Source organism: Martes martes (genome assembly GCF_963455335.1).
Source record: "Martes martes genome assembly, chromosome: 11".
NCBI lineage: Eukaryota > Metazoa > Chordata > Mammalia > Carnivora > Mustelidae > Martes > Martes martes.
The window spans coordinates 57768702-57795924 of NC_137899.1; the positions used below are offsets into that span (position 1 = coordinate 57768702).

General features: G+C 41.8%; 1 protein-coding gene across 1 annotated transcript in view; it reads right to left on the reverse strand.

Moving 5' to 3' along the window:
• GSDME (gasdermin E) overlaps window positions 1-26656 on the reverse strand; it is a 73036-nt gene extending 46380 nt beyond the window's left edge. The window contains exons 1-3 of the mRNA XM_080818508.1: window positions 26456-26656; window positions 14125-14354; window positions 10450-10642 (exon numbers count right to left, since the gene is read on the reverse strand). Coding sequence (XP_080674634.1) covers window positions 10450-10642; window positions 14125-14335 — 404 coding nt within the window. The 5' untranslated portion in view covers window positions 14336-14354; window positions 26456-26656. The remainder of the gene's footprint in view (window positions 1-10449; window positions 10643-14124; window positions 14355-26455) is intronic.
• Between the last annotated feature and the right edge of the window lie 567 nt (window positions 26657-27223).

A 27223-nucleotide genomic window follows, 5' to 3' on the forward strand; every position in this document is an offset into this window, starting at 1 on the left:
AGTTTGTCGTTGCCATACCACTGCTGGCATGATATATTAGTGGCACATCATTCAGAAGCTGGAATTCTTAATGAAAAGCCAAACTTCTAATTATCAGGTATTCATTCAGAAATTGAATCTGTTTTACTAGAATTTGCTTTACAATACGACAGAGAATGAGAATGGTATCTGCCCTGGAAATCAGCTGAAACCAGGGCCTGAACTCAGGGAGAAGGGGCTGATGCGTGTACTCTGGAGCCCACTCGCTTCTCATATTTAGCCAGGAGAAAACCCTCAAAGGTCATCTAGTCCAGATGCTTCAGCAACAGCTGAGAAAACAGACCAGGGGCAGAAGTGACATAGCAAGTTATAGAAGTTATTTACCAGAAATAAACCTCCCCAAGACCCTAGGAGATCAGGGGCAGAGATGGTGTGGGGTGCGGTTGTTATACCTGAGGCAGCAACAGACGGCTGCTGACAATGGGAGACAAGGCAGAAAAATGAGAGTTTATTACAAAATAGTGATGATCTTAAGAATAAAACATGAATCCAAATCATTATGAAAATGTCTCAATAAACATGGTATTCTCCATTAAAAACATTTTAAAGGGGTGCCTGGGTGGCTCAGTGGGTTAAAGCCTCTGCCTTCGGCTCAGGTCATGATCCCAGGGTTCTGGGATCGAGCCCCACATCGGGCTCTCTGCTCAGCAGGGAGCCTGCTTCCCTTCCTCTCTCTCTGCCTGCCTCTCTGCCTACTTGTGATCTCTGTCAAATAAATAAATAAAATCTTTAAAAAATAAAAATAAATAAAAAATAAAAATAAAAACATTTTTAAAAAGAAGTCCCTAATATATCGTAGCATGGTTTTTCATCAAGAATATTTTAAGATAACCAGAGCTCTCGTTCAAAGAGGTCAGCTCCAGGTGTCTGGAAGGTTAATTCCAGTAGAATACCTTCATGCTCAACAATGCTAGATAAATGTTGTATATGCAGGTGCCCGTTTTTTCAAGAATAGAGGAAGTTTTTGAGAGGTACACACATTTCATGGACAATAAAGCTAATACTCTGAATTCTGAGGGTTAAAATATTTTTTACACAGATGACAAGTTATCTAAATTACCTGAAATAAAATGACTGACTGCAAATAAGTCCTCAAGAACGTACAGTACTTAAGCATTACTAATTACCTCTCCCAAGGCCACACATATGTCAAACAGCACCTTATCAATCCAATGATGTTGTGGGAGTCCAAAGACAGGCAGATGATGTAGATAAGAATTTATGACTCCAGCATGAAGTAAGAAGAACATTCGCTCTACATGATCTCTGTCCCATGACTGGGAGAGTCTTCCCTTGCCATCCCCCCTCTCTTCATAGCTCACCTTTACCTCTTAGCAACAGAACAAGGAGAGGTGACTCTGTCAGAAGACTCATCTTCTATTTCTAGATGTTAAATGTGTTCCTTCCCATGTTCCTAGTGCCACCCTCTTCCTCACCTCCACCTCACCACCTTCATCACCTCTACAATGAACAAGTTTCTAAAGACCCTCCTGAGGTGATCTCATCCCTGTGTACGGCACCTCCAGGTGGGCAGGCCTAGCCGCATGCTGGGCTCGCTCACACATGTCTGGTCCACTGCGCTGGGAACCTGGATTCATGCTTTACCTTTATATTCTGTGCCAGAACATTAGCTACTTTTACCTTAGCCAGTTTCTTTGCCTCACACTCACTTAAACACAATTTTGAAGAAAGAACAGGAAACTTAGAGCCAGAAAATCCTGGGTTGAATCCCGGTTCCAGCAACCAAATTGAGCTCGGGGACTGAAAACAAATTACTTTTCCTTCTGAGCCTTAGATCCTAAGTGTAAAAGAAGAGAATTGTGCAGAGTAAATGCACATTTTGTGTCTGTGCCTTAAAGTGCCTGGCACACAGCAGGTGCTCAGTAAAGGCTTGTTTCCTTCCCTTCCTCTCTCCCTGGCTTCCCACTTACAACTTCTGGCAAGAATTTCTTTTTCTTCAGAATATTTTCTCCTATCTCTACTCACTGACCCCTTTCCATATGCTTCCTGTTGGCATCATCTTCTACACCTGAATCACAAAGAGGGTTTGGAAAACCTATACTGGGAAATATGATTATAAAGCATTGACAAACATGGTTCACAAAACAAATAACAAGGGGCGCCTGGGTGGCTCAGTGGGTTAAGCGTCTGCCTTCAGCTCAGGTCATGATCTCAGGGTCCTGGGATCGAACCCCACATCAGGCTCACTCCTCAGCAGGGAGCCTGCCTTCTCCTCTCTCTGTCTGCTTTTCTGCCTACTTGTGAGCTCTCTGTCAAATAAAATCTTAAAAACAAACAAACAAACAAACCTTTAAAATTTAAAAAAAAAAAAAATAGAAGTACCAAAACTTCCCAACAGGGCTCAACTACAGAGATCTGTCTGATGACTGAGAATCAGAGGCCCCTGGACATTCCTAGCCCACCTGTACTACTTCCTCCTAATTTGCCAGACTTAGCAAATAAAAATGGATGATGCCCAGATAAATTTTATTTTCAGATAAACAACAGATGTGTTTCTGGTGAGTTCTAAGTATTGTAGTAGAAAAGGAAAATGCCTCCCTAGCAAAGAAAAAAAGCCACAGAGAAAGGAAAATAAAGACTATGACTGTCACAGAATGAGGTGGCTGTCCCTTCCACCCGGTATCATCAGAGAGCGCTTAAATTTTTCTGACCAAAGGGAGATTCCTGCCAGAGTCTTAGAGTCCTAGGAAGTACTGGGAGGAAGTGAATAATGGCCAAGGTCTTTCAAGTCCATTAAGCACCAGTGGTTAGTGAACAAGCTTTGAAGACTGCAGTTGCCTCAGTGTTCTCAAGGTCTATAGAAAATCTACCCACTAAATGCTTGATACATGACTTTTATGGTAGTATTTACTCATTAATTTTTTTAAACATAATTTTGTTCAATGAGTGAATTTATTTTATATTTCATATAATCCTAAGAATGTTGCAAAAGTGAAAATAAACCACCTATACACAAATGCAAGTAAGTTTTCTCTTTATTTGGAGTTGCATTTTCTGTTTTAAATGAACAAGAGTAAAAAAAAACAGAATGAAAGAAAGAGAAAGGGAGATAAAACTACACAGGAAAACACACATATGTTAACATACAAACGGAAACATCAGCTCTCATGAGGATGATTGCAAAAACTTCTCAATTGGACTCCCTACTTCCACTCATCCACTCTCTTCTCAAATCAGCAGCCAGAAAGATCCCTCTAAAAACTGAGTCCCACCATGTCACTTCTTGCTCAAAGTCTTCTGGTGGCTTCCCATCTCACTCTGAATAAAAGCTGAAGTCTTTCCAGCAGCCTGCAAGTCCCTGTAGAACTTGCCGTCCATTCCTTTTACCCCCCCCCCCCAGGCCTCCCTTTCTCCTGCCCAGCTTACTTACTCCAGCCACACTGACGCCTGCCCACAACACTCTTGCCCAGGATATCCCTGTACTTGAATCTGTGCTCCTTCAAATCTTTGCACTGATGCCAATTTCCCTGCAATGCCTTCTATGGCCACTTTTTCAAATCATAAACCCCATTCCTAAAATGCCCTATCTCGCTTCTTGCTATATTCTTCTCCATTCCACCAATCCCCATCAACCTAGTATATACTGCACTGAGTTGTACATTTTGTGTCTCTCCCCACTAGATTATACAGCAGAAATGTTGGCATTTTGTTCACTGCAGCATCCTAAGCATGTAGAACAGTACATGGCACATAGTGCGCACTCAACAAAATTCCTTATCGACCGTTCAATAGACATAAGGTAAAAAGAATGAGTTATATGGAGTAAAATGTATTTACTACAAGCTAAGCAAGGAATAACTGTGGGGTTTTCTTCAAGATCTCCTAGTTGAAAACCAGCTCTTCTGCTAAAGCCCCTAATTTGCCTTCTTTTCCTAATCAGAAAGCTAGCAGGAACCAGAGGGGAATGTCATTTTCTTGCTTCCAATATCAATATTTAAAAATGTAGGTCATAGCATTCTCCTCGTTGGCATTTTATAAATAGCATAACTTTTTTAAAAAAGTACATATTTGCCTGAAGTAAGTTCCTTTTAGAGTGCTTCCCTTAAGCTTTTCTCAGTGGCAGTATTGTACCAATGAGGTTTATCTGAGGTGCGATTGTTGCTAATAGTGTGCTTCCCTTAAATATAAATGGACTAAATTCTCTAATAAAAATGCAGAGAGTAGTTGAATGGATTAAAAAAAAAAAAAACAAACACTCGAGAGCCATCTATATACTGCCTACAAGAGATTCACTTAAGATGTAAAGACACAAATACAGACAGTGAAGTTCTGAAAAAAGATATTGCATATAAATGGAAAACAAAAGAAAGTTAAGCTAGCTATAGCAGACAAAAAAGACTTTAAAACAAAGACTGTGATAAAAGACAAAGAGCATTATTTGATGGTAAAAGAGTCAACCCAACAAGAGAATATAACATTTGTAAATGTTTATGTACCTAACATAGGAGCACCTAAATACATAAAGCAAATATTAACAGACCTAAAGAAAGAAATAGACAGCAATACAAGAATAGTACGGGGCTTTAATATCTCACTTTCATCAATTAATAGATCATCTCAGACAGATTATCAGGAAGGAAGTATCAGCCTTAAATGACATGTTAGGCCTGGTGAACTTAACATATATACAGAATATTCTATCCAAAAGCACAATACATATTCCTCTCAAGTTCATATGGAACATTCTCCAGTATAGACCATTATGTTACACCACAAGACAATTCTTAATAAATTTAAGACGACTGAAATCATACCAAGAATCTTTTCCGAGCACAATAGTATGAAACTAAATTCAATTACCAGAAGAAAACTGAAAAATTCACAGAGATGTGGTGATTAAAGAACATGCTATGGAACAACCAATGTGTGAAGGAATTAAAGATTAATAATAAAAAAAAATTGAGACAAAAGAAAACAGAAATATAATACACCGAAACTAATGGGATGCAGCAAAAGTTCCAAGAAGGGAGTACATAGCAATAAATGTCTATACCTCAAGAAACAAGAAAAGTCTCAAATAAACAACCTAACATTACACCTCAAGGAATTAGAAAAAGAACAGAGCCCAAAATTAATAGAAGAAAGGAAATAACAAAGATGAGATTAGAAATAAATGAAATAGAGACCAATAAGACAATAGAAAATATCAATGAAAGTAATGGCTGGTTCTTTAGAAAGACAGACAAAATTGATCAACTTTTAGCTAGACTCACCAAGAAGAGAGGATTCAAATAAATAAAATCAGAAATGAAAGAGAAGACATATTCCAAATGATACCACAGAAATACAAAGGATCTTAAGAGAGTACAATGAACAATTATATACCAACAAACTGGACAACCTGAAAGAAAAGAATAAACACCTAGAAATACAACCTACTAAGACTAAATCAGAAAGAAGTAAAAAACCTGAACAGTCCAGTTACTAATAAGGAGATTGAATTAGTAATCAAAATCTCCCAGCAAACAAAAGTCAACCAAAGAGCCTCAGTGGTTAAGTCTACCAAACATTTAAAGAATAGCAATCCTTTTCAAACTCATGCAAAAAACAGAAAAGGAGAGAACACTTCCAAATTCATTTTAAAATGCAGCATTACCTTGATACTAAAACTAGACAAGAATATCACAGAAAAGAAAATTATAGGTCAGTTGGGTAACAGATGTTAACAAGACTTATTGTGGTGATCATTTCACAATCTATACAAATATGGAATCATTATATTGTACACTCAAAACTAATACTATGCTGCATGTCAATTACACCTCAATTTAAAAAAGAAAGAAAGTTACAGGCCAATATCCATGATAGACATAGATGCATAAATCCTCAACACAATATTAGCAAACTGAAGAAAATATCACATTAAAAGAATCACACATAATGATCAAGTCAGATTTACTCCAGCTATGCAAGGATGGTTCAAGATCCATGAATCAATCAATGTGATACACTATCCTAACAAAATGAAATCATGGCAATCATATGATCAGTTCAATAGATGCAGAAAAATCAGTGTTAATAAAATTCAATATTCCTATATGATAAAACCTCTCAACAAAGTAGATATAGAGGCCATATATGATAAGCTCACAGCTTAATCATACTCAACAGTGAAAATCCAAAGCTTTATCTCTAAGATTAGGAACAAGGATGCTCACTCTCTCTACTTTATTCAACATAGTACTAGAAATCCAAGCCAGAGTGATTAGGCAAGAAAAAGAAATAAAATGCCACCACACAGGAAAGGAAGAAATAAAATTACTACTATTTGCATATGACACGACATTATGTACAGAAAATCCTAAAAACCCCACCAAAATACTGTTAGAACTAATAAAGAAATTCAGCCAAGTTCCGGGATACAAACTCAATACACAAAAATCTGCTGCATTTCTATACACGGATATGAACATTCCAAAAGAGAAAGAAAATAATTCCATGTATAATTACATCAAAAAGAATAAAATACCTAAGAATAAATTTAACCAAAGAGATGAATATTCTGTACACTGAGAACTATAAGCCTCTGATAAAAATAAATTGAAAAAGGGGCACCTGGGTGTCTCAGTGGGTTAAAGCCTCTGCCTTCGGCCCAGGTCATGATCCCAGGGTCCTGGGTTCAAGCCCCGCATCAGGCTCTCTGCTCAGCAGGGAGCCAGCTTCCCCATCTCTCTCTGCCTACTTGTGATCTCTGTCAAATAAACAAATAAAATCTTTAAAATAAATAAATAATAAATTGAAAAATAAATAAATAATAAGATATTCTATGCTCATGGATTAGAATATCGCTAGAATGTCCCTACTATCCAAAACAACCTACAGATTGAATGTAATTTCCATCAAAATTTGAATGCACTGGGACTCCTAGGTGGCTCAGTTGGTTAAGCATCTGCCTTCAGATCAAGTCATGATCCCAGGGTCCTGGGATCAAGTCCCATGCTGGGCTCCCTGCTCAGCAAGGAATCCGCTTCTCCCTCTCCCTCTGCCTCCTCCCCACACCCCCTACTCATGCTCTGTTTCTCATTCTCTGTAAAATAAATAAATAAAATCTTTTTTTTTTCTTTTTTAAGATTTTATTTATTTATTTGTCAGAGAGACAGAGAGGGCACAGGTAGGCAGAGTGGCAGGCAGGGGCAGACAGAGAAGCAGGCTCCCTGCAGAGCAAGGAGCCTGATGTGGGACTCAATCCCAGGTTGCTGGGATCCTGACTTGAGCCAAAGGCAGCCGCTTAACCAACTGAGCCACACAGGCATCCCATAAATAAAATCTTTTAACAAAATTCCAATGCAGTTTTCACAGAAAAAAAAAAATCTAAAAATCCTAAAATTTGAACAGAACCACAAAAATTCCTGAGTAGCCAAAGCAATCTTGAAGAAGAACAAAGCTGGAGATATCACGCTGTCATTCAAACTATATTACAAAATGACACTAATCAAAACATAAAACAGACTTGGACATAAAACAGACATACAGATCAATGGAACAGAATAGAGAGTCCAGAAATAAACCCATGCACATACAGTCATTTAATTAATGACAAAGAAGCAAGAATATATAATGGGGAGAGGACAGTCTCTTCAACAAATGGTATTAGAAAAACTGGATAGCCATATGCAAAAGAATGAAACTGGGCCACTATCTTACATCATCCACAAAAAATAACTCAAAGTAATTAAAGACTTTAATGTTACACCTGAAACCATAAAACTCCCAGAAGAAAGCATGGATGGTAAGTTCTTAGAAATCAGCCTTGGCAATTAGTTTTTTAATCTGACACCAAAAGCAAAAGCAACAAAAGCAAAAATAGCAAATGGGACTACATCAAACTAAAATACTTCTTTCTGCACAACAAAGGAAACCATCAACAAAATGAAAAGGCAACCTACTAAATGGAAAAAGTATTTGCAAATCATACACCCGGTACAGAGTTAATATATAAAATATATAAAGAACCCATATAATTCAATGGAAAAAAGAAATCCAATTTTAAAATGGGCAGTTCTGACTAGACATTTTTCCAAAGAAGACATACAGATAGCCAATGGCCACATGAAAAGATGCTCAGTATCACTTATCAAGGAAATGCAAATCTGGGCACCTGGGTGGCTCAGTCAGCTAAGTGTCTGCCTTCAGCTCAGGTCATGATTCCGGAGTCCCAGGATCGAATCCCACATCAGGCTCCCTGCTCAATGGGGAGTCTGCTTCTCCCTCTAGCCCTCCAACATCTCATATTCATTCTCCCTGTCTCTCTCTCTCTCTCAAATTAAAAAAAAAAAAAAAAAGAAGGAAATACAAATCAAAGCCGCAATGAGATATCACCTCCCACCTGTTAGAATAGCTCGTATCAAAAAGACAAGAAGTGGGCACCTGGGTGGCTCAGTTGGTTAAGCCGCTGCCTTCAGCTCAGGTCATGATCCCAAGTTCCTGGGATCAAGTCCCACATCAGGCTCTCTGATCAGCAGGGAGCCTGCTTCCCCCGTCTTTCTCTGTCTGCCTCTCTGCCTACTTGTGATCTCTGTCAAATAAATAAAATCTTAAAAAAAAAAAAAAAAAAAGACAAGAAGTAACAGGAGTTGGAGGGGATGTGGAAAAATGGGAAACTTTGGCTCTGTTGGTGGAATTATAAATTGATGCAACCACTATGGAAAACAGTATAAATGTTCCTCAGAAATTTAAAATAGAACTACCATACGATCCAGAATTTTCACTTCTGCATATTTATGCCAAGTATTTAAACATTTTTGCAAAAAGATTTGTGTCCCCATGTTCACTGCAGCATTATTTAGAATAGCAAAAACATAGAAACAATCTAAGTATCCATGGATATATGAATGGATAAAGAATTACAGTATATATATGTTATATTGTGATTTATAGTAAGAAATATATATTTGGTCTTCAACCCAGTTCTTGGCACAGAGCTTCTAAAACCTGTGGAATTTCCTGCGAGAAAAGCAATAAAAGTGTCTTTTGTTATGTTAATGTAGTGACTTTGGGTAACCTAAAGATGGGGACTAGTTAGGGAGTCAACCTGTAATTAGAAGCTTTTAACTTTCAGTACCCCCACCCCAACCTCTAGGGAGGGGAGAGGGGCTGGAGGTTCAATCAATCACCAATGGTCCATGAGGGTTTAATTAATCCTGACTGTGTGATAAAGCCTCCATAAAACCCCAAAAAGACGGGGTTCAGAGAGCTTCCAGATTGGCGAACACATGAAGATTTGGAAAGAGTGGTGACCTGGAGAGAGCAGGGAGGCTCCATGACTTTTCCCATACCATGCCCCATGCATGTCCTCCACCTGGCTGTTCCTGAGTTATTATTCTTTTATAATAAAACAGTGATGTCCTGTGTAAACTGTTTCATATTTCAAATTCACTGAACTCAAGGAGGGGGTCACGGGAATCTGATATTTAGCCAGTTGGTCAGAAGTACAGCTAACAACCTGGACTTGCGAAGGGCATCTGAAGTCCAAGGATGGGGGTATAGGAATCTCCAACCTGCAGGCCCCATCGTCAGAGGCACAAGGAACAGCCTGGGCTTGCTGCTGGCATCCGACACAGAGTAAGGGTTGAGGACAGTCTTTTTAGGACTGAACCCTTACCTTATGAACGTGATACTATCTGTAGGCAGACAGTACCAGCACTGAGTTGAGTTCTCCGACACTCCTGGAATAGGGTCAGGAACCTAACTTAACACATATACGATGGAGTATTATTCAGCCACATAAAAGAAGGAAATCTTGCCATTTGGGACAGCATGGATGGAGCTCGAGGGGATTATGCCAAGTGAAATAAGTCACACAGAAAGACAAGAAGAGCCCAATCTCATTTATATATGGAATCAAAACAAACAAGGTCATGGACACGGAGACCAGATTAGTGGTTCCAGAGGTGGAGGGTGGAGGTACATGAAATGGGTAAAGATTGAAAGGTACAAACGTCCAGCTGTGAAAGATGTATGATACGGCACCCTGACTATAGTTAGTAATACTGCATGTTTGAAAGTTGCCGAGAGAATACATTTTAAAAGTGCTCATTGCAAGAAAAAAACGTATTTGCAACTACATATTGTGGTAGATAGATGTGGTGATCATCTTGCAATAGGGATAAATAACAAATCATTATGTTGTGCACCTGAAACTAATACAACGTTATATGTCAATTACACCTCAATAAAAAAAAAATAATAATAATAATATTTTCCACTTCTCCCCAGTCCAGCTGAGAACAATGAAGAAATTCCAGGCTAAAGGACGAGCTCTCAAAGTTTCAACCCAACACTCAATCATGTTTGCTTCGGGGCAAAGTTCCCATCCGTCACCCTTTTTACAAAGGACCCACTGAATGAGATACGTGTCAAACCCAAAATGCCAAACAGAATTCTCATTACCTCTCAGTGGAATCTCTGATGAGCTGCTGCAGGTCCACCTCCTGCTTCCTCAGGCTTCCAAAAGAAGACTGACTTTCCACAAGTCCTTTGCCTCCAACATTCAGCTTGACCTTCCCTAGTGCCGTCTCGATGGTCCCGCTCACGTGGTTTTGAAACTTGCCCTCATATTTCACAAAGTCCGACTCCACGACCACTGTTGTGAATGAGACATGCAAAGGAGTCTGAGGATAATTTGGCCACCTAGCTGCCTTAGGTCACCTACCTTTCCAATCCTGTGGAAAACCACAGGAAAAAATTTTGAATTTCCATTCAAAATGGAAAGTTGGCAGCCATGCTCCGTGTATGTTCAAACCAAAATGGAGCTAGCACCCCGAGGTACTGACTGAGAGCAGGATGGGGCTGGTGGCCAGGGGGCTCTATTGGGTGCTGTTTTTGTTTATTTCGTCTTTCATTTCCAATATATACATATGTTGACAGGGGCACCCCAAGAATCTGAAGAGTTTAACAAATAAGTTTAAAGCCAGCATCCTGGGGCCCCTGGCTGGCTCAGTCGGCAGAGCACTCAACTCTTGATCTCGGGGTTGTGAGGTTTAGCCCCACATTGGCTATAGAGATTACTTAAAATTAAATAAGTAAACAAACTTTACAGCAAGCATCCATTTAACCACTATTCAGATAGAATTTTTTTAATTTTTTAAATAGAATATTTTATATATATATTTTAAAGATTTTATTTATTTGTTTGACAGAGATCACAAGTAGGCAGAGAGGCAGGCAGAGAGAGGGAGGAAGCAGGCTCCCCGCTGAGCAGAGAGCCCGATGCGGGGCTCGATCCCAGGACCCTGGGATCATGACCTCAGCCGAAGGCAGAGGCTTAACCCACTGAGCCACCCAGGTGCTCCTAAATAGAATGTTTTAAATGTGTGCTTTTCCCCGGGTGAAGACTGTAAAGGAACTGCATGAGGAGGACACCGAAGCAGAGTGAAAACAGAAGTTCTGCTCATGACCCACATCCGAGTGGTCTGCCTTACTCAGCCATGTGGAGTGCAGACATCTTCCCTCCCCACCCACCAGTCTGGGAGGACGTTCCCCTGGCCTTCGCTACCATCTCTATGAAAAAATTTCCTTTCCCATAATTACTTGTTTATTTTTTACTTTTATTTATTTATTTTTTAGAGCGATAGCACGGGCAGAGGGAGAAGCAGAGGGAGAGAATCTTAAACAGGCTCCACCCCCAGCACGGATGCAGGATTGACAGGGGGCTGGATCTCACAAGCTGGGCTCCCGACCCGAGCTGAAATCACGAGTCTGAGGCTTGACTGAGCCACCCAGGCATCCCAGGCTCCCCTGTTTACATTGACCTCTACCCAGCCATTTCATTCCTTATCATACCATACCTTATCTCTCCTCAGATAAAGTCAGTGGGCATGCCTGCCCTCCTTCCCTCCCTCCCTCCCTCTCAAACACCATCCTCGGACAGACAAGCTCCCCGCTCTCTGCCCTTACTTTCTGGCTTCCCAGACTTGGGAAGATGCCACCTCCCTCCCACCCAGGTGTCCGAGCTTCAGTCAGGTCCTCTGGGAATTACTGTGTTCCTCTCCTGGTCACACCCAGGTTACCAGCACATTGCCTTCAAGACCTGCCGTTCTTATCCGGACACCGAAGATAAATACGTGATGATCTCATCTCAGAATTGCCCTCTGCTCTCATCTCCAGATTTCTACTGTTCTCAGTTTTAATCCAGCCGAATACCACCATAAAAATAGTGTCAGTCATTGTCACTTGATAAAGCTGTATTTAGAGTCTCTTAGGAACTTTACGTTCGGCTTTTTCCACTTCCCTGACCCAAGGCTCTCCTGGGCTCCTGGCTGTACTTCTAAGAGATTCAAGACTGTCTGAAGTCTGCAAGTCTTCTTTCCATCCATTCACTGCCACCTACACCTGTATTTCCTTCAATTCAGTCAAGGAAACCATTCCTCAGCAAGGGCTGAGAAGTTATCATCAATCACTATCTTCACAATTTACGAAACAGAGAACCATCTCTGTCACCACCACCAAAAATAAGACAACCATGAAAATGCCTTTAATTCCAAATCTTTTCCTATTTATATCTTATGGAATACAAACACTTTGGGAAATGCTTTGGGAAGTAGCACAGAGCGCTAGTTAAGAGTTCCAGATTTTAATCGCTTTCTACTTCCCTTCAAAGGGAAGGCTTTAATGCATACATGTATGTGTAGTGTAAGTATATAAATGTGTGTGTGTGTGTGTGTGTGTGTGTGTGTGTGTGTGTGTGATGGGTGTTGGATCTTGTTTTAGGACTGCACTGAAGTGCCCTTTCCTATTAGTCTGAGATATTTAATTTATTATCTGCTTCTCTCTGAATTTGATATATATAGGGAAGAAAAACCTTGCAGTTAAACATGTTAAAATCACAAAACTTGGATAATAGAAAAAAAATCTTAGGACATGGTATAATGATGTGTGTAGAAAGATTAAGTATCTACCACGCATCTCCCTGAACCTCCGTCTTCTCAGCTGTGATCTGGAGAGACCACCTTCCTGATGGATTCTGTTACACGCTGATGTATGTAAATCACATAACACAGAGCCAGGCACATAGCACGTGCTCATTATGTCCACTGGGTTTAGGCCAGAACAATGTCATTTTCTGATAAAAGGAACAGTTCTAGATCATACAAAGTGCTACACAGAAATTTTATTTCTTTACCTCCCCTCTTCTCTAGCTATTTTTGGACCAGCTTGATAGCCTGACTGCTCTGCTCTCCCCAGAAAGCTCCCTTATGTGAATAACAAAACTTTCCACACCCTTCTGATGGATAGTGGCATCATCAACTTCAACACTAAATCAGATTTTGGGTGGCAGATCCATCTTACCTATGCTGGGCGGCCACAACACTTACAATGAGCATGTATTATTTTAATACTCAAAACTGCAATATTACTTTTTTAATTAAGCTATAACTTTTCTTGTCTGGCCTGTAGAATTTTGTTCATTTAAAAAAAGGGGTACTGGGACGCCTGGGTGGCTCAGTTGGTTAAGCCGCTGCCTTCGGCTCAGGTCATGGTCCCGGGGTCCCGGGATGGAGTCCCGCATGGGGTTCCTTGCTCGGCAGGGAGCCTGCTTCTCTCGTTGCCTCTGCCTGCCTCTCTGCCTGCTTGTGTGTACTCTCTCTCTCTCTGGCAAATAAATAAAATCCTAAAAAAAAAAAAAAAGAAGAAGAATTCTAAAAAAGTGCTTTAAAAAAAAGGGGGGGGGTACTTTGAGGCACCTGGGTGGTTCAGTCGGTTAAGCATCCAACTCTTGATTTCAGCTCAGGTCAGGATTTCAGGATTGTGGGTTTGAGCCTCACCTCGGGCACCGTGCTCAGCGGGGAGTCTGCTTGAGATTCTCTCTTCCTCTCATTGTCCCTTACCGCCCCTCCCCCAAAAATATATAAAATCTAAAAAAAAAAAGTAAGAAAAAAAAGAAGGAAGGAAGGAGGGAAGGGAGGAAGCAAGGAAGGGAGGAAATGTCTTTAAGAGTGTATGCAAAGAAACAGAATTCATTGTAAGGTCTCACCTTACAATCTATCACTCATGACACCATGCGCCTAGAAGATGAATCATCATCTTTTCAGGGACTAACTATAGAATATACCCAAAGACACTTACCTGGACTCAGAAACTGGTCTTCTGTGAGTACATCTCCAAGGGTGACAGATAAAAACTGGTACTTGGGTCTCTGCCAGCACCAGAATCTCTTCTTTTTGGTCACCAGACTTAGAAGTTGTAACTTATCAGAGTCATTCAAGTTTGATACTGCAATCAGGTTACCTCCGGCATCAACTTCTTTAAGAAAATTCCTCGTTGCTTTGGCAAACATTATGAGAGCTCCAGATTACCTGCATAAAAAATAAAAGTTACCCTCCAAATTAAACAAGAAGTTATTATTTCATTTATTTTTTTCTAAAACCACCTTATTTTTCCTTTGTGTCAATCACTATGTATTAAAGAATACCTTCTCCTTAGAAAACCCTCTAGCTGGGGTTCAGGTGATGACAAAGAAATCAAACGGAAATACTGAAAGAGACTCCGTAGGTCTGAATAGGCCAAGTTACGCTTCTGACATAAAGAACCTCCAAATATTAGTGGCTTATACCAAGAAAGGTTTATTTACTAGTCACTATGTCTGGTAGGGAGGACAGGAGAGCTTTTCTCATCCTAGTCATTCAATGATCCAGACTGAAGGGGCAGCCACCATCCAACATGAAGGGTTCTGGAAAGTCTCACGCCAGCAATTAAATGCTCTGGCCCCAAACTAACATACATCATGTCCACTCAAAATTTGCCAGACTGGTCATATGGCCTCAGCCAGCCATAATGGTCAGGAAATACAATGGTACCATGTATCTAATAGGTAGAAATCTGAGGATATTTATTAACCGACATACCGACTACCCTAATTTATAACATACAAAGATATGACCACTTTTTTTAAAGGGTCAACGTGCTTTTTCTCCACACTGTGTGATTTCCCCATTCACAAATGCCAAGGAACTATTACTTTTTAATCCAGAAATGAAGACCCAGTCACTCCTCAGCTAGAGGGAAAAAGAAGAAACATTGGCAGGTATAAAACCATGCATTCAGTGGAAGAGGTATAGACTGTTCAATAAATGGTGTTAGAAGAACTGGCTAATCATCTGGAAAAAATAAAGCCAGATTCCTATCTCATGCTGTACACAAGGATGATTTCTTAATGGATTAGAAGGGTTTTTTTGAGGAAAAAATGAAACCATAAAAGTACCAGAAAAAATGCAAATATTTTTTTCAATTGTAGGATGAGAAAGGCCTTTAGGAAGACAAACGGCAAACTGAGAAAATACTTCTAATATTTATAATGAAGAATGAGAATACTTAATATATAAAAAAAAATCTTTTACAAGTTGTTTTTTTAAAATACTGTAGTAGAAACATGGGCAAAGGTTATAAGCAATTCACAATATATAAACTGCACCGAGCCTATACACACACAAATATATACATATGTGCAAACACACAAGTACATGCATATAGAGTTATTACTCAAAAGCACAAGTGAAATAAGATTTTTTAAAAATTATCCATGGTCAAAGGTTAAAATATCTAATGGACAAGAAATGTGTTTCATTTGTATTTGTATCCTGGTATCTGGCAGCCACATAGGTATAAAATCACACAGTTTGAGAGCTGGGAATAGTCTCAGACATGAACTAGTTCAATCCCCTTGCTTTATTTTTCTGTTTGTTTCTGTTTTTTAACTTATTTTTTATGTTTTTAAATTTTATTTATCTAGTTAAATTCAATTAATTAACTTATAGTGTACTATTGGTTTCAGAGGTAGAGGTCAGTGATTCATCAGTCTTATAGAACACCCAGGGCTCATTATATCACGTGCCCTCAATGCCAATCACCCATTTACTCCATTCCTCCACCCACCTTCTCTCCAGCAACCCTCAGTTTGTTTCCTATAGCTAAGCATTTCTTACGGTTTGTCTCCCTCTCTGATTGTATCTTATTTTATTCTGTGCTCCCTTTCACTATGATCCTGTTTTGTTTCTTAAATTCCACATATGAGTGAAATCATCATAACTGTCCTTCCTTGACCGACTTAGTTCACTTAGTGTAACACTCTCTAGTTCTATCCATGTCATTTTGATGGCTGAATAATATTCCATTGTATATATATACCACATCTTCTTTACCCATTCATCTGTTGAAGGACATCTGGGCTCTTTCCATAGTTTGGCTATTGTGGACATTGCTGTTATAAACACTGGGGTGCACATGATCCTAAGGATCACTGTTTATATCTTTTGGGTAAATGCCTAGTAATACAATTGCTGGGTCACAAGGTAGCTCTATTTTTAACTCTTTGAGGAACCTCCATACTGTTTTCCAGAGTGGCTGTACCAGTTTGCATTCCCAGCAGTGTAAGAGGTTCTGCTTTCTCCACATCCTCATCAACATCTGCTGTTTCCTGACTTGCTAATTTTAGCCATTCTGACTGGTGTGAGGTCCTATCTCAGTGTGGTTTTGATTTGTCCCTGATGCTGGGTCATGTTAAACATTTTAAGAACAAATATTGTTAAAATGTCTATGCTACCCAGAGTAATCTACCCATTCAATGCAATCCCTAACAAAATAGCATCAACATTTTTCACAGAGCTGGAACAAATAATCCTAAAATTTGTATAGAACCAGAAAAAACTCCAAATAGCCAAAGGAATGTTGAAAAAGAAAATCAAAGCTGATAGAGCTTAAAGTCTGTCATTGTGAGACTATTAGAAAGCTGTAATCATCAAGACAGTATGGTGCTGGCACAAAAACAGGCACACAGATCAATGGAACACAGTAAAGAACCCAGAAATGGACCCTCATCTCTGTGGTCAACTAATCTTCGACAAAGCAGGAAACAATGTCCAATGGAAAAAAGACCGTTTCTTCAACAAATGGTGTTGGGAAAATTGGACAGCCACATGCAGAAGAATGAATCTGAACCATTTTCTTACTCCATACACAAAAATAAATTCAAAATGGATAGAAGACCTAAGTGTAATACAGGATTTCATCAAAATCCTAGAGGAGCACACTGGCAGCAACCTCTTTGACCTTTGCCATAGCAACTTCTTGCTAGACGTGTCTTCAAAGGCAAGTAAAACAAAAGCAAAATGAACTACTGGGTCTTCATCAAGATAAAAAGCTTTTGCACAGCAAAGGAAACAGTCAGCAAAATCAAAAGACAACCACTGATTGGAAGAAAATATTTGCAAATGTCCTATCAGATAAAGGGCTAGTAACCAAAATCTATAAAGAACTTATCAAACTCAGTACCCAAAAAGCAAATAATGCACTCAAGAAATGGGCAGAAGAAATGAACAGACATGTCTCCAAAGAAGACATAGAAATGGCCAACAGGCACAACCCCCTTGCTCTAACACGAAGCTCCTCTAGTATATCAGAAAACATTTGTCTTACCTATCACTAGTTCTTCTCTAAAGTGCCTTTTCTTAGATTACTCTGTGGCTAGCTAACCCTATTCTTGTATATTAACAATAAGAATAAACATTTAAGGAAGGGATGCTAAAAACACAAAAAGTTCCTTATTTATTTGAAAGACAGTGCTCGTTTGCAAGAGCAGAGGGAGAGGCAGAAGGGGAGGGAAAGGGAGAGAGAATCTGAAGTCGACTGCACACTAAGGACAGAGCCCGATACAGGGCTCAATCCCAGGACATCAAGATCATGACCTGAGCTGAAACTAAATGTCAGAAGCTCAACTGACTGAGCCACCCAGCCATCACAAAAAACTTCCTTTCTGATAAACAGTGAACTGTAAAGGAGAATTATGTATGCTCAAACTCTCAACTCTAATGCATATCTCACTATACTAAGTTTCTTGCATGTGATGGAGCACTCACTCATTTAGCAAAACACTTACTGCATCATTAATTATCCTTAAGTACCTACTATACACAGGTACCGTGTTTAAGCACTTAGGATACTGATATGAAAAGTTGTCTCTATACATATAGCCACAGACACATGAAAAGATGCTCAACATCACTCATCATTAGGAAAATGCAAATCAAAACTATGAGATATCACCTCACACCAGTCAGAATGGCTAGAATCAAAAAGAGAAAAAAACAACAAGTGTTGATGAGGATGTGGAGACAAAGGAACCCCCATGCACTCTTGGTAGGAATGCAAATTGGCATAGACTTCATGGAAAAGAGTATGGAGGTTGCACAAAAAATTAAAAAGAGAAATACCGAACAACCCAGTAAACCCACTACTGGATATTTACCCAAAGAAAACAAAACACTAATTTGGAAAGATATATGCAACTGTGTTTACTGCAGCATTACCTACAATAGCCAAGACATGGACGCAACCCAGGTATCCACCGACAAACAGATAAAGACGAAGTGGTATATATATGCAGTGGATATTACTCAGCCATAAAAAAGAATGAAATCTTGCCATTTGCAACAACATGGATGCTAAGTGAAGTCAGACAAAGACAAATATCACATGAATATAATGAATTCAAATATCATATGAATATATGGAATAGAAAAAAAAACACAAAATAAATGAACAAACAAAAGCAGAAACAGATAAATAAATACAGAGAACAAACTGATGGTTGCCAGAGAGGTTGGGTGGGAGGATGGGTGAAGGGGAGTAAATGGTGAAGGCTTCCAGTGATGGAATAAGTCCCAAGGATGAAAGGTACAGCATAGAGAATATAGTCAATGAATTTGCAACAACCTTGTATGGTGAAAGATGGTAGCTACACTTGTGGTGAGCGTTAAGACACAGAGCTGTCAAATCACTATGCTGTGCAGCTGAAACTAATGTAACGTTGTCAACTCAAAAATAGACCCACAGATCAATAGAACAGAATAGAAAACCCAGAAACAGACCCACAACTATATGGTCATTTAACCAACAAACCAGTAAATATCCAATGGAAAAAAGACAGCCTCCTCAACAAGTGGTGTTGGGAAAATCAGACAACAACATGCAAAAGAATGAAACTGGACTACTTCCTTACACCATACACAAAAATAAGTTCAAAATGGATGAAAGACCTAAATGTGAGACTGGAAACAAACAAAATCCTAGATGAGAACACAGACAGCAACATCTTTGACCTCGGCCACAGAACCTTCTTACTGGACACATCTTCAAAGGCAAGGGAAGCAAGGGAAACAAAAGCAAAAATGAACCACTGGAATTTCATCAAGATAAAACTCTTCTGCATGGTGAAGGAAACAGTCAACAAAACTAAAAGGCAACCTGTGGAATGGGAGAAGATACGGGAGAAGATATGGAATGGGAGAAGATAAACAACATATCTGATAAAGGGTTAGTATCCAAAATCTATAAAGAACTTATTAAACTCAACACCCCCCAAAAAAACAAATAATCCAGTAAAGAAATGGGCAGAAGATATGAACAGACACTTTTCCAAAGAGGACATCCAAACAGCCAACACATGAGAAGAAGCTCAACATCACTCATCATCAGGGAAATACAAATCAAAACCATGATGAGATACCATCTCACACCTGTCAGAATGGCTAAACTTAACACAGGAAACAACAGATGTTGGCGAGGTTGTGGAGAAAGGAGGGCCCTCTTACACTGTTGGTAGGAATGCAAGCTGCGGAACAGTATAGAGTATTTCCTCAGAAAATTAAAAATAGAACTACCCTATGATCCAGCAATTGCACTACTAGGTATTTACCCAAAAGATACAAAAATACAGATTTGAATGGGTACATGTACCCCAATGTTTATAGCAGTAATGTCAACAATAGCCAAACTATGAAGAGAGCCCAAATGCCCACTGACTGAAGAATGGATAAAGAAAAGGTGGTGTACACACACAAAGGAATATTACTCAGCCATCAAAAAGAATGAAATCTTGCCATTTGCAGCAACATGGATGGAGCTAGAGGGTATTATGCTAAATGAAATAAGTCAGTCAGAGAAAGACAAATACCATATGATTTCACTCTTATGTGGAATTTAAGAAACAAAACAGATGACCATATGTGGGGGGGGAGGAAAGAGAGAGGGGAACAAACCATAAGAGACTTAAAGATAGAGAACTGAGGGTTGAACAGAGGGAGGTGGGGGGGCGATGGGCTAGATGGGTGGTGGGTACTCAGGAAGACATTTTTTGTGATAAGCACTGGGTGCTGTGTGTAAATGATGAATCATTGAAGTCTACTCTGAAACCAACACAGTACTATATGTTAACTAAAATTTAAATAGAAATTAAAAACCAAAAATATTGTGTGTCAACTATACTTCAATAAATATATGAAAAGTAGTCTCTCTCCTTACTGAGTGGCTAGTTGGGTGGCCAGATAGAGAAATAAACAATTAGGTTTTATGCTAGATATTGACACAAGTTGTTACAAGAAATGAACCAAGAAAAGGGCATCTAAATCCAACTGGAGAGAAATAGAGGGTCAGAGAAGTCTTCCTAAAGTAAGCAGTGTCCCAGCTGCATTTTGTGGGCTCAGCAGAAGTGCAGCAATGACAAAAGCCCAGCACATGCAGGAGGTGGCAGAAGGGTGGGGGAGATCATGCATGGCAAGATCCAGATGGTCCACGAGACCTCATTTTGTGTTAATATGCCCATTGTCCCTTCTTTGCTTTTCAAGCTCTGAGACTAGTTCCTGCTTTGGTTCTGAAGTGGGGAAGGGCAAAGGACACGCCTCAGTCCCAGCCCTGCCAGCAGTGCCTCCCCTGCTGGGGGCTGGGGCAGCAGGAGCCTTCAGGGGGAGGGTTTGTATAGGGAGTGATGCAATCAAAGTGGTCATTTAGCATGATGTTCTGGAAGCAAAATAGGAAATCAGCTGTAAGGGAACAAGATTAGACACAGACAACAAATAGTTATACTGAACTATGTCACAGAGCTAAGGATGGAAAAGATGATTGGGTGGTTTCCCCAGCACTCTGGCTGGATGTGAGAGTGGTGTTGGAAGAGACTCCCCAGGATGTTCTGCAGGTTCTCAGGTGTGGGCTGGTGGATGAGCTAGAGATAGGGAATTCAGGAGGAAGCAGACTGGTGGCAGACAGAAGACAGTACCTGCTGTAAGTGTATCTAGGAGAGCGTACAAGTTTTATTTTGCCAAACATGGGGAAAGAACCTTTAACAAAATAAGGTCTCCCCAATGACCACTTGTCCAAGTAAAAAGCCACAGCAGATTCTCCCTCAGCATGCCATTGGTAACAGATTCTCTCCTTTTTTCTTTTTTTTTTTTTTTAAGATTTTATTTATTTGAGAGAGAGAGAGTACAAGCAGGGGGAGCAGCAGGAAAGGGAGAAGCAGGCTCCCCACTGAGCGGGAAGCCTGATGCAAGGCTTGATCCCAGGACCCTGGGATCATGACCTGAGCTGAAGGCAGACACTTAACTGACTGGTGCCCCAGAATCTCTTTTTATGGTTTCTATTCTTTTCAGGGACTACCTGAGAGGGATGTCACTAGTTTCCCTTCAGATCAAACAAGCTTCTGAAGAAGGTAGATCAGACTTGCCATTAGAAAAAAAAAAAAACAAAGCCCATCTATTGTGGGTGGCAAAGCCTTTGTAATGACACTAATCCTCCCCAGAGGATTATCCTCTTTAGAGGATAAAGAAAGGGAACTCCTGAATTAATTTTTAATTTTTTTCCATCTACCATCAGACACAGACAATTTACCTTTTTTTTTTAAGATTTTACTTATTTGACAGACAGAGATCACAAGTAGACAGAGAGGCAAGCAGAGAGAAAGGGAGAAGCAGGCTCCCCACTGAGCAGAGAGCCCGATGCGGGCCTGGATCCCAGGACCCTGAGATCATGACTCAAGCCGAAGGTAGAGTCTTAACTCACTGAGCCACCCAGGGGCCCCGACAATTTGCCTTCTTGAGGGCAATTTGCTTTAGGAAGAGTTAATGTGGGTGGCTACTGCTTTACAGGTTTTTATTAGAATCAGGCTTATTTAGGGGCTCCTGGGTGGCTCAGTGGGTTAAAGCCTCTGCCTTCAGCTCGGGTCAAGGTCTCAGGGTCCTGGGATCAAGCCCCGCATTGGGCTCTCTGCTTGGCGGGGAGCCTGCTTCCTTCTCTCTCTCTGCCTGCCTCTCTGCCTACTTGTGATCTCTGTCAAATAAATAAATAAAATCTTTTAAAAAAAGATTAGGCTTAAATAAATAAAATCTTTTTTTTAAAAATCAGGCTTATTTAATCAAGGAACTCGGTATATTCCTGTGAAGTTAAAGTTAGAGGTTTCTTTTATATTATGATGTTTGAATACATAATACATTACATGGCTCAAATATCTAAAATGTGTAAAAAGAAAAAAAAATACACACTGAGAAATCCCATTCTTACCCAGGTCCCACCTACCCTTTCCAAGGCTCTCCTCTGCAGGTATATTACCTTGGTGTTTCTTTATACAAATGGAAGTTCACAGGAGTCTGCACACTCTTCTGCAGGTTACTTTTTGCCAGGTAACAACATCCCAGAGATCTTCCCATGTTAGTACCTTCATCTTTGCAGCTGCATAATACTCCACTTTACTTGGCAGTGCCACTGTTTGTCCTATATTGCCATTCCTACATTTTTTATTATAAAAATGTCACACTACTTTTGAATATATGTCTTCCTCATACATGGGTAAGAGAACCTGAAGGAAGATTCCTACAAGAGAGCTAGGGGTGCCCCAATGGCTCAGTTGGTTAAGCATCTGTCTTCAGCTCAGGTCATGATATCAAGCCCTGAGTCAGGCTCCCTGCCTAGTGGGGAGTCTACTTCTCTCTCTCTCTCTTTCTCTCCCTCTGCCCCTCCCCATTGCTTGTTCTCTCTCTCTTTCTCTCTTTCTCTCTCTCTCTCTCTCTCTCGCAAATAAAGTCTTAAAAAAACAAAAGAAAGAAATTCTTAAAAAAAAAAAAAAGAGGGAGAGAGAGATTGTTAGACCAATGGGTAAATACATCTAGAATTTTAGGGGTTGTACCATTTTTCAGTCTCACCAAAAAGGTATGAAAAATCTCAGCAACAAAGTCTGCTATCAAACTTTTGTGTTTTGTCAGTCTTGTAGGTGAGAAATGGTATCTCTTAGGGTATGTGATTTTAACATAAATCGAGTATCTTTTGTTTAAAGATTTTTGTTGTTGTTGTTTAAAGATTTTCTATTTCTTTTGTTTAACTGTTTTTGTCCTTGGTCCATTTTCTATTGGTTTTGTCTTTATTCCTAGGAGCTTTTGATAGAATAGAGAGATCAGCTCAATATAGGCTAGAAATTTAATGCAACAGTGTATCATGTGGCATTGGAAGACAGTAAGTCGCCAGACCATTCTCAACGACCTAAAGTAACTGTCCAGCCAGGAAAGATTAAATAATATGCCAAGGGCCAACTAAAGGGGCTAGAACCCAAGTTGCCTGACACAGACAAGCATAAGAATATCTCAGTTAACAGTAAGTCAGACATCAGATACAAAATCCAGTGCGTTCCAACCTGGAAGTAGACACAAATGGCCTCATGAGCGATCTAGCTCCAACTGCTTATGGCCTTAAAAAAAAAAAAAAAATCCTTGCATTTCACAGCTGTATCACAGATCTCCACTCTCACACGTGGCCTTAAGAATCCCATTAGCTTGGTGGGGTTAAACAGGTGATGGCGATTAAGGAGCATACTCGCCGTGATGATCGCCGGGTGTTGCATGGAAGTGCTAATCACTAAACTATACACCTGAAACTGATATTACCCTGGCTCTTAACCCACCTACGTGGGTTTGGTCGTTTGAAGCAATTAGAACTCGAAGCAATTAGAACTCAGGAGGTCAAAGGAAATAAGGTGAAGATATGTAAGTTTATGTTAGACTCCTGAACAACAGATCTCAAAGGAAGAGACTAAGAAAGCAAGACAATGTTAAGTCAGAAAAGCACACAGCCAACTGGGGTCACTCAAGAACCCTAAAAACAGGTGCCAAGGTCAAGACTGTGTGAGAATATACTATACTTAGCATCCATTCTCAATGGTTCTGCCTGACAGAACTAGCAAATCCTTGAGTTGTGAAGAGCTCAGTTGTTCCTCATACCCAATTCAGGATTCTTCTCTGGAGCGGCTCTGGTGGGTCACTGGGCCTCTGCTTGTCTAGTTCTGGGCAAGAAACCTCAACATCAAAATACACTAAAGAGAAACAACTGTATGGGATGTGCGGTGTGCCAGACACTGGGCTAAATTCCTATTACCCATTTCCTCATTTAATTTGCACGACAACCGTGAGTAGGCATTTTACAGATGTGGAAGTTTGAAGATGTTAAGTAAGTTGCCCAAATCACGAGAGGGGGGGAAAAAAAAGCAGCCCGACACCCGCGAGCTGGCCCAGTACTATCAGCTAACCCTAGTGTTGCTAGGCAATGGCCCAGCATTCTCCTGTTGAACATGAACAATGTCTCAGAACAGCAACATCAGGCAAGGCCACTCTGCCGTCATGATAAATTAAGACAAAAACAAGACCCCTTGTAATCTCGTCTGACCTCAGACAAAATATGAACATTGTCCAAAACACAAAAACGACCAAACATCCCCCCCACCCCCCCCACACACACAACCACCATCACCACACCAGTCCTGGCTAACGAGTGACTGCTCCTTCTTGGTCAACCACAGCTTTCACCTCAGTGCAGCCTTCCTTGTGAAGATATGCAATAGAATTCTCCCCCTTCCAGACAGCATCCAATCCTCAGCAAAGTCCTGTTTCCTTTAGCTCTCCCATAATCACCAAGCTAAATGCTATAACTTCTAACACCGACTTACTGAGACACCCCATGGTGTGAGGTCTCCCTCGCCACAACAAGCAACAAATCCAACTTTTCCAACTCTACGTGCATTTCCAGAGGTCCCTGGAGGGCACTGCTGTCATGCAGAGAATTAGAGTGAAGGTTCCAATGGAGGTCCACCTGCCTCCAAAGCCTGAGCCCCTGGCCACACTGCTTTGCAGATTTCTCAGTCAGCTTTTTAAAATTTGGGCTGCATATGATTCACCTCATAAAATAAGAAAGTATGCTCAAAAGGGTAGACTTCAGTTATAGTGGAAGTGAAAATCACAGTTATGGAACACGGTTCTGGGACACATGTCCTCACTATGCAGGGAAATGAGACCTTGCTGCACTTGCCTCAAAGGTAACAACTTCAGCACATTTTGAATTTTTTTTTAGTTTTCTAAATAACAATGTGAAGTTTAGTCTATTAAATTAAAACAGAGGTGTCATCCTTTTATATCTTCCATGCTCGCAGCCCAGTCAGTGCCTGAGCTCATTTTTATAATAAGACAAATTAAAGATAAGGTACTCCGTTGCTTCTTTCTAAAATAAAAGTCAGTATGTGAAATTAAAAAAAAAAAATGATGGTCACAAAACAGGCTGAGCTTGAGAAAGGAGTTAGCATAAAGCGACAAAATCTTTGGGAAGTGAGGTAGGTAAGAGAAGGGACAGGGTTTCAGAACAAAGAACCCGCTGGTCCCCTTGAGGGTTCAAACAGAACAAAAAGAAAAACACTTCTGGAAAATGCAAAACTTAATCTCTAAGCAGGCGATCTATGGGGACAGCAGCTGGGAGCCTGGGCCCTATTTCTCCGATCTCTCTAACAGCCCGGGTTCAACTTCTCGCAGCTGTTCTCCCTTATAGGAAGGGCGCGTTGGTGATTTCGGCAAGGATCAAGTTACATTTCCTCAGCTGGATCTCCGGCCTCACATCACTTCTTTCATTCCACACCGCCTCGCTGTCTGCCTGCCCCTCGAGAGCTACGATGCCGAGCCGTCGTTCCTCCCATCCAAGTCACTCTTTTGAACCGAGCCGGCGCTCCGCCAGTGATGTTTTAAAACATTCTACAACACACGCCTGTGCAGGAGCCGCCCCTCTCCGCTCCCTCTTCGGCGCAGATGCGAAGTGGGTCCCAGGGGGTCCGCACCTCCAGGCCTAAGGGAGCCACACGAGCAGCTGTGATGTCATCCCGCTCCCTGCCGATGACACCCGGGGGGCTTGGCCTTCTCCGCAGGCTTGGGGCCCAATTTTAGGCGATTGAGGGAACCGTTCCAGCCCAGAGACCCAACTCCCGTGGGCGCCGGCCTCTCCTTCCCGCGCGCACGCCCCGCAAGCCGGGAAAGCCTTTGCACACCCCGGGGGAACCGGGAGGACAAAGAACGCCAGAGGGGTGGTGAACAGGGGGAGACAGAAGGTACCGGCCCTCGCAACAGCCCGAGAAGGAAGTGGCCGCGGGGAAGGGGTGGCGGGGAGAGGGGCACGCGATGGGGCCAGCTGGCCGCTGGCGGGGCAGCCGACCGACTCGTCTCCCTTCCGGGGGGGACGGCGGGGAGCGGCGTCCGGGAGAGAGAAGGGCCGCGGACTGGGCTCCCCGGGGTCGGCTGCTCGCCCAGGCGGGAGCCGGAGCCGCCGCACTCACCTGCCCGCGCCGCCGCCGCCGCCGCGTCCCCGCAGCCGCGCACTCGGCGCCCCACGCGGGCCCACGGTTTTGAGCCCGGCGGGGCGGGCAGGGGGCGGGGGCTCGGCGGGAGGGGGCGGGCCGGAGGGACCTTTGCTCGACCGCCGCCCCCTGCGCCGCGGCCCGCCAGCCCGACGGGACCGGGGTGCCGGGCCCAGCGCAGCGGAGGCGGGGCGGGTGCGGCCGAGGCGGGGCGAAGTCGGCGGGCGGCGTCCCGAGACCCGCCCGAAGGCCCGGAGCCGGCGGGTCCCCTCTCTTTCGGTGACTCCGCCCACGCGGGTCGCTGACACCCCCGGGGCTGGGCTTTGGCCAAAGTCCCCGCACGCTTTTCGGGATCCGAGGCCTGGGGCGCACCGGGGACATGCCGGGGCCTCACCAGAGGAGTGGGCTTGGCCTCCCTCCCCGAGGCCTCCGGCCCTCAGTACCGTGGGGTTTGAAGCCTGCCGGGCCCTGTCACCAGGAGTTGGGTGCCGCCTGGCACCGCGGCTTCATCGTTCCACCGGGCAAGTCTGAGGCTGCTTGAACCTGTGGGAGCCCCTGATGCCCGCGCCTGGGAGTGTCCGGATTTGAAGTGTGACCGCGCCCACACTAGTCCTGGCATTATTAATAATTCATGCAACTATATTCTAAGCTCCTCGAGGGCAGCGCCCGGCACCCCTCACTAGGTGCTTAGTTAATGAGTGAATCTGAGCGCCGTTGGTGCTGACTGACTGACTTAAACACTCTATC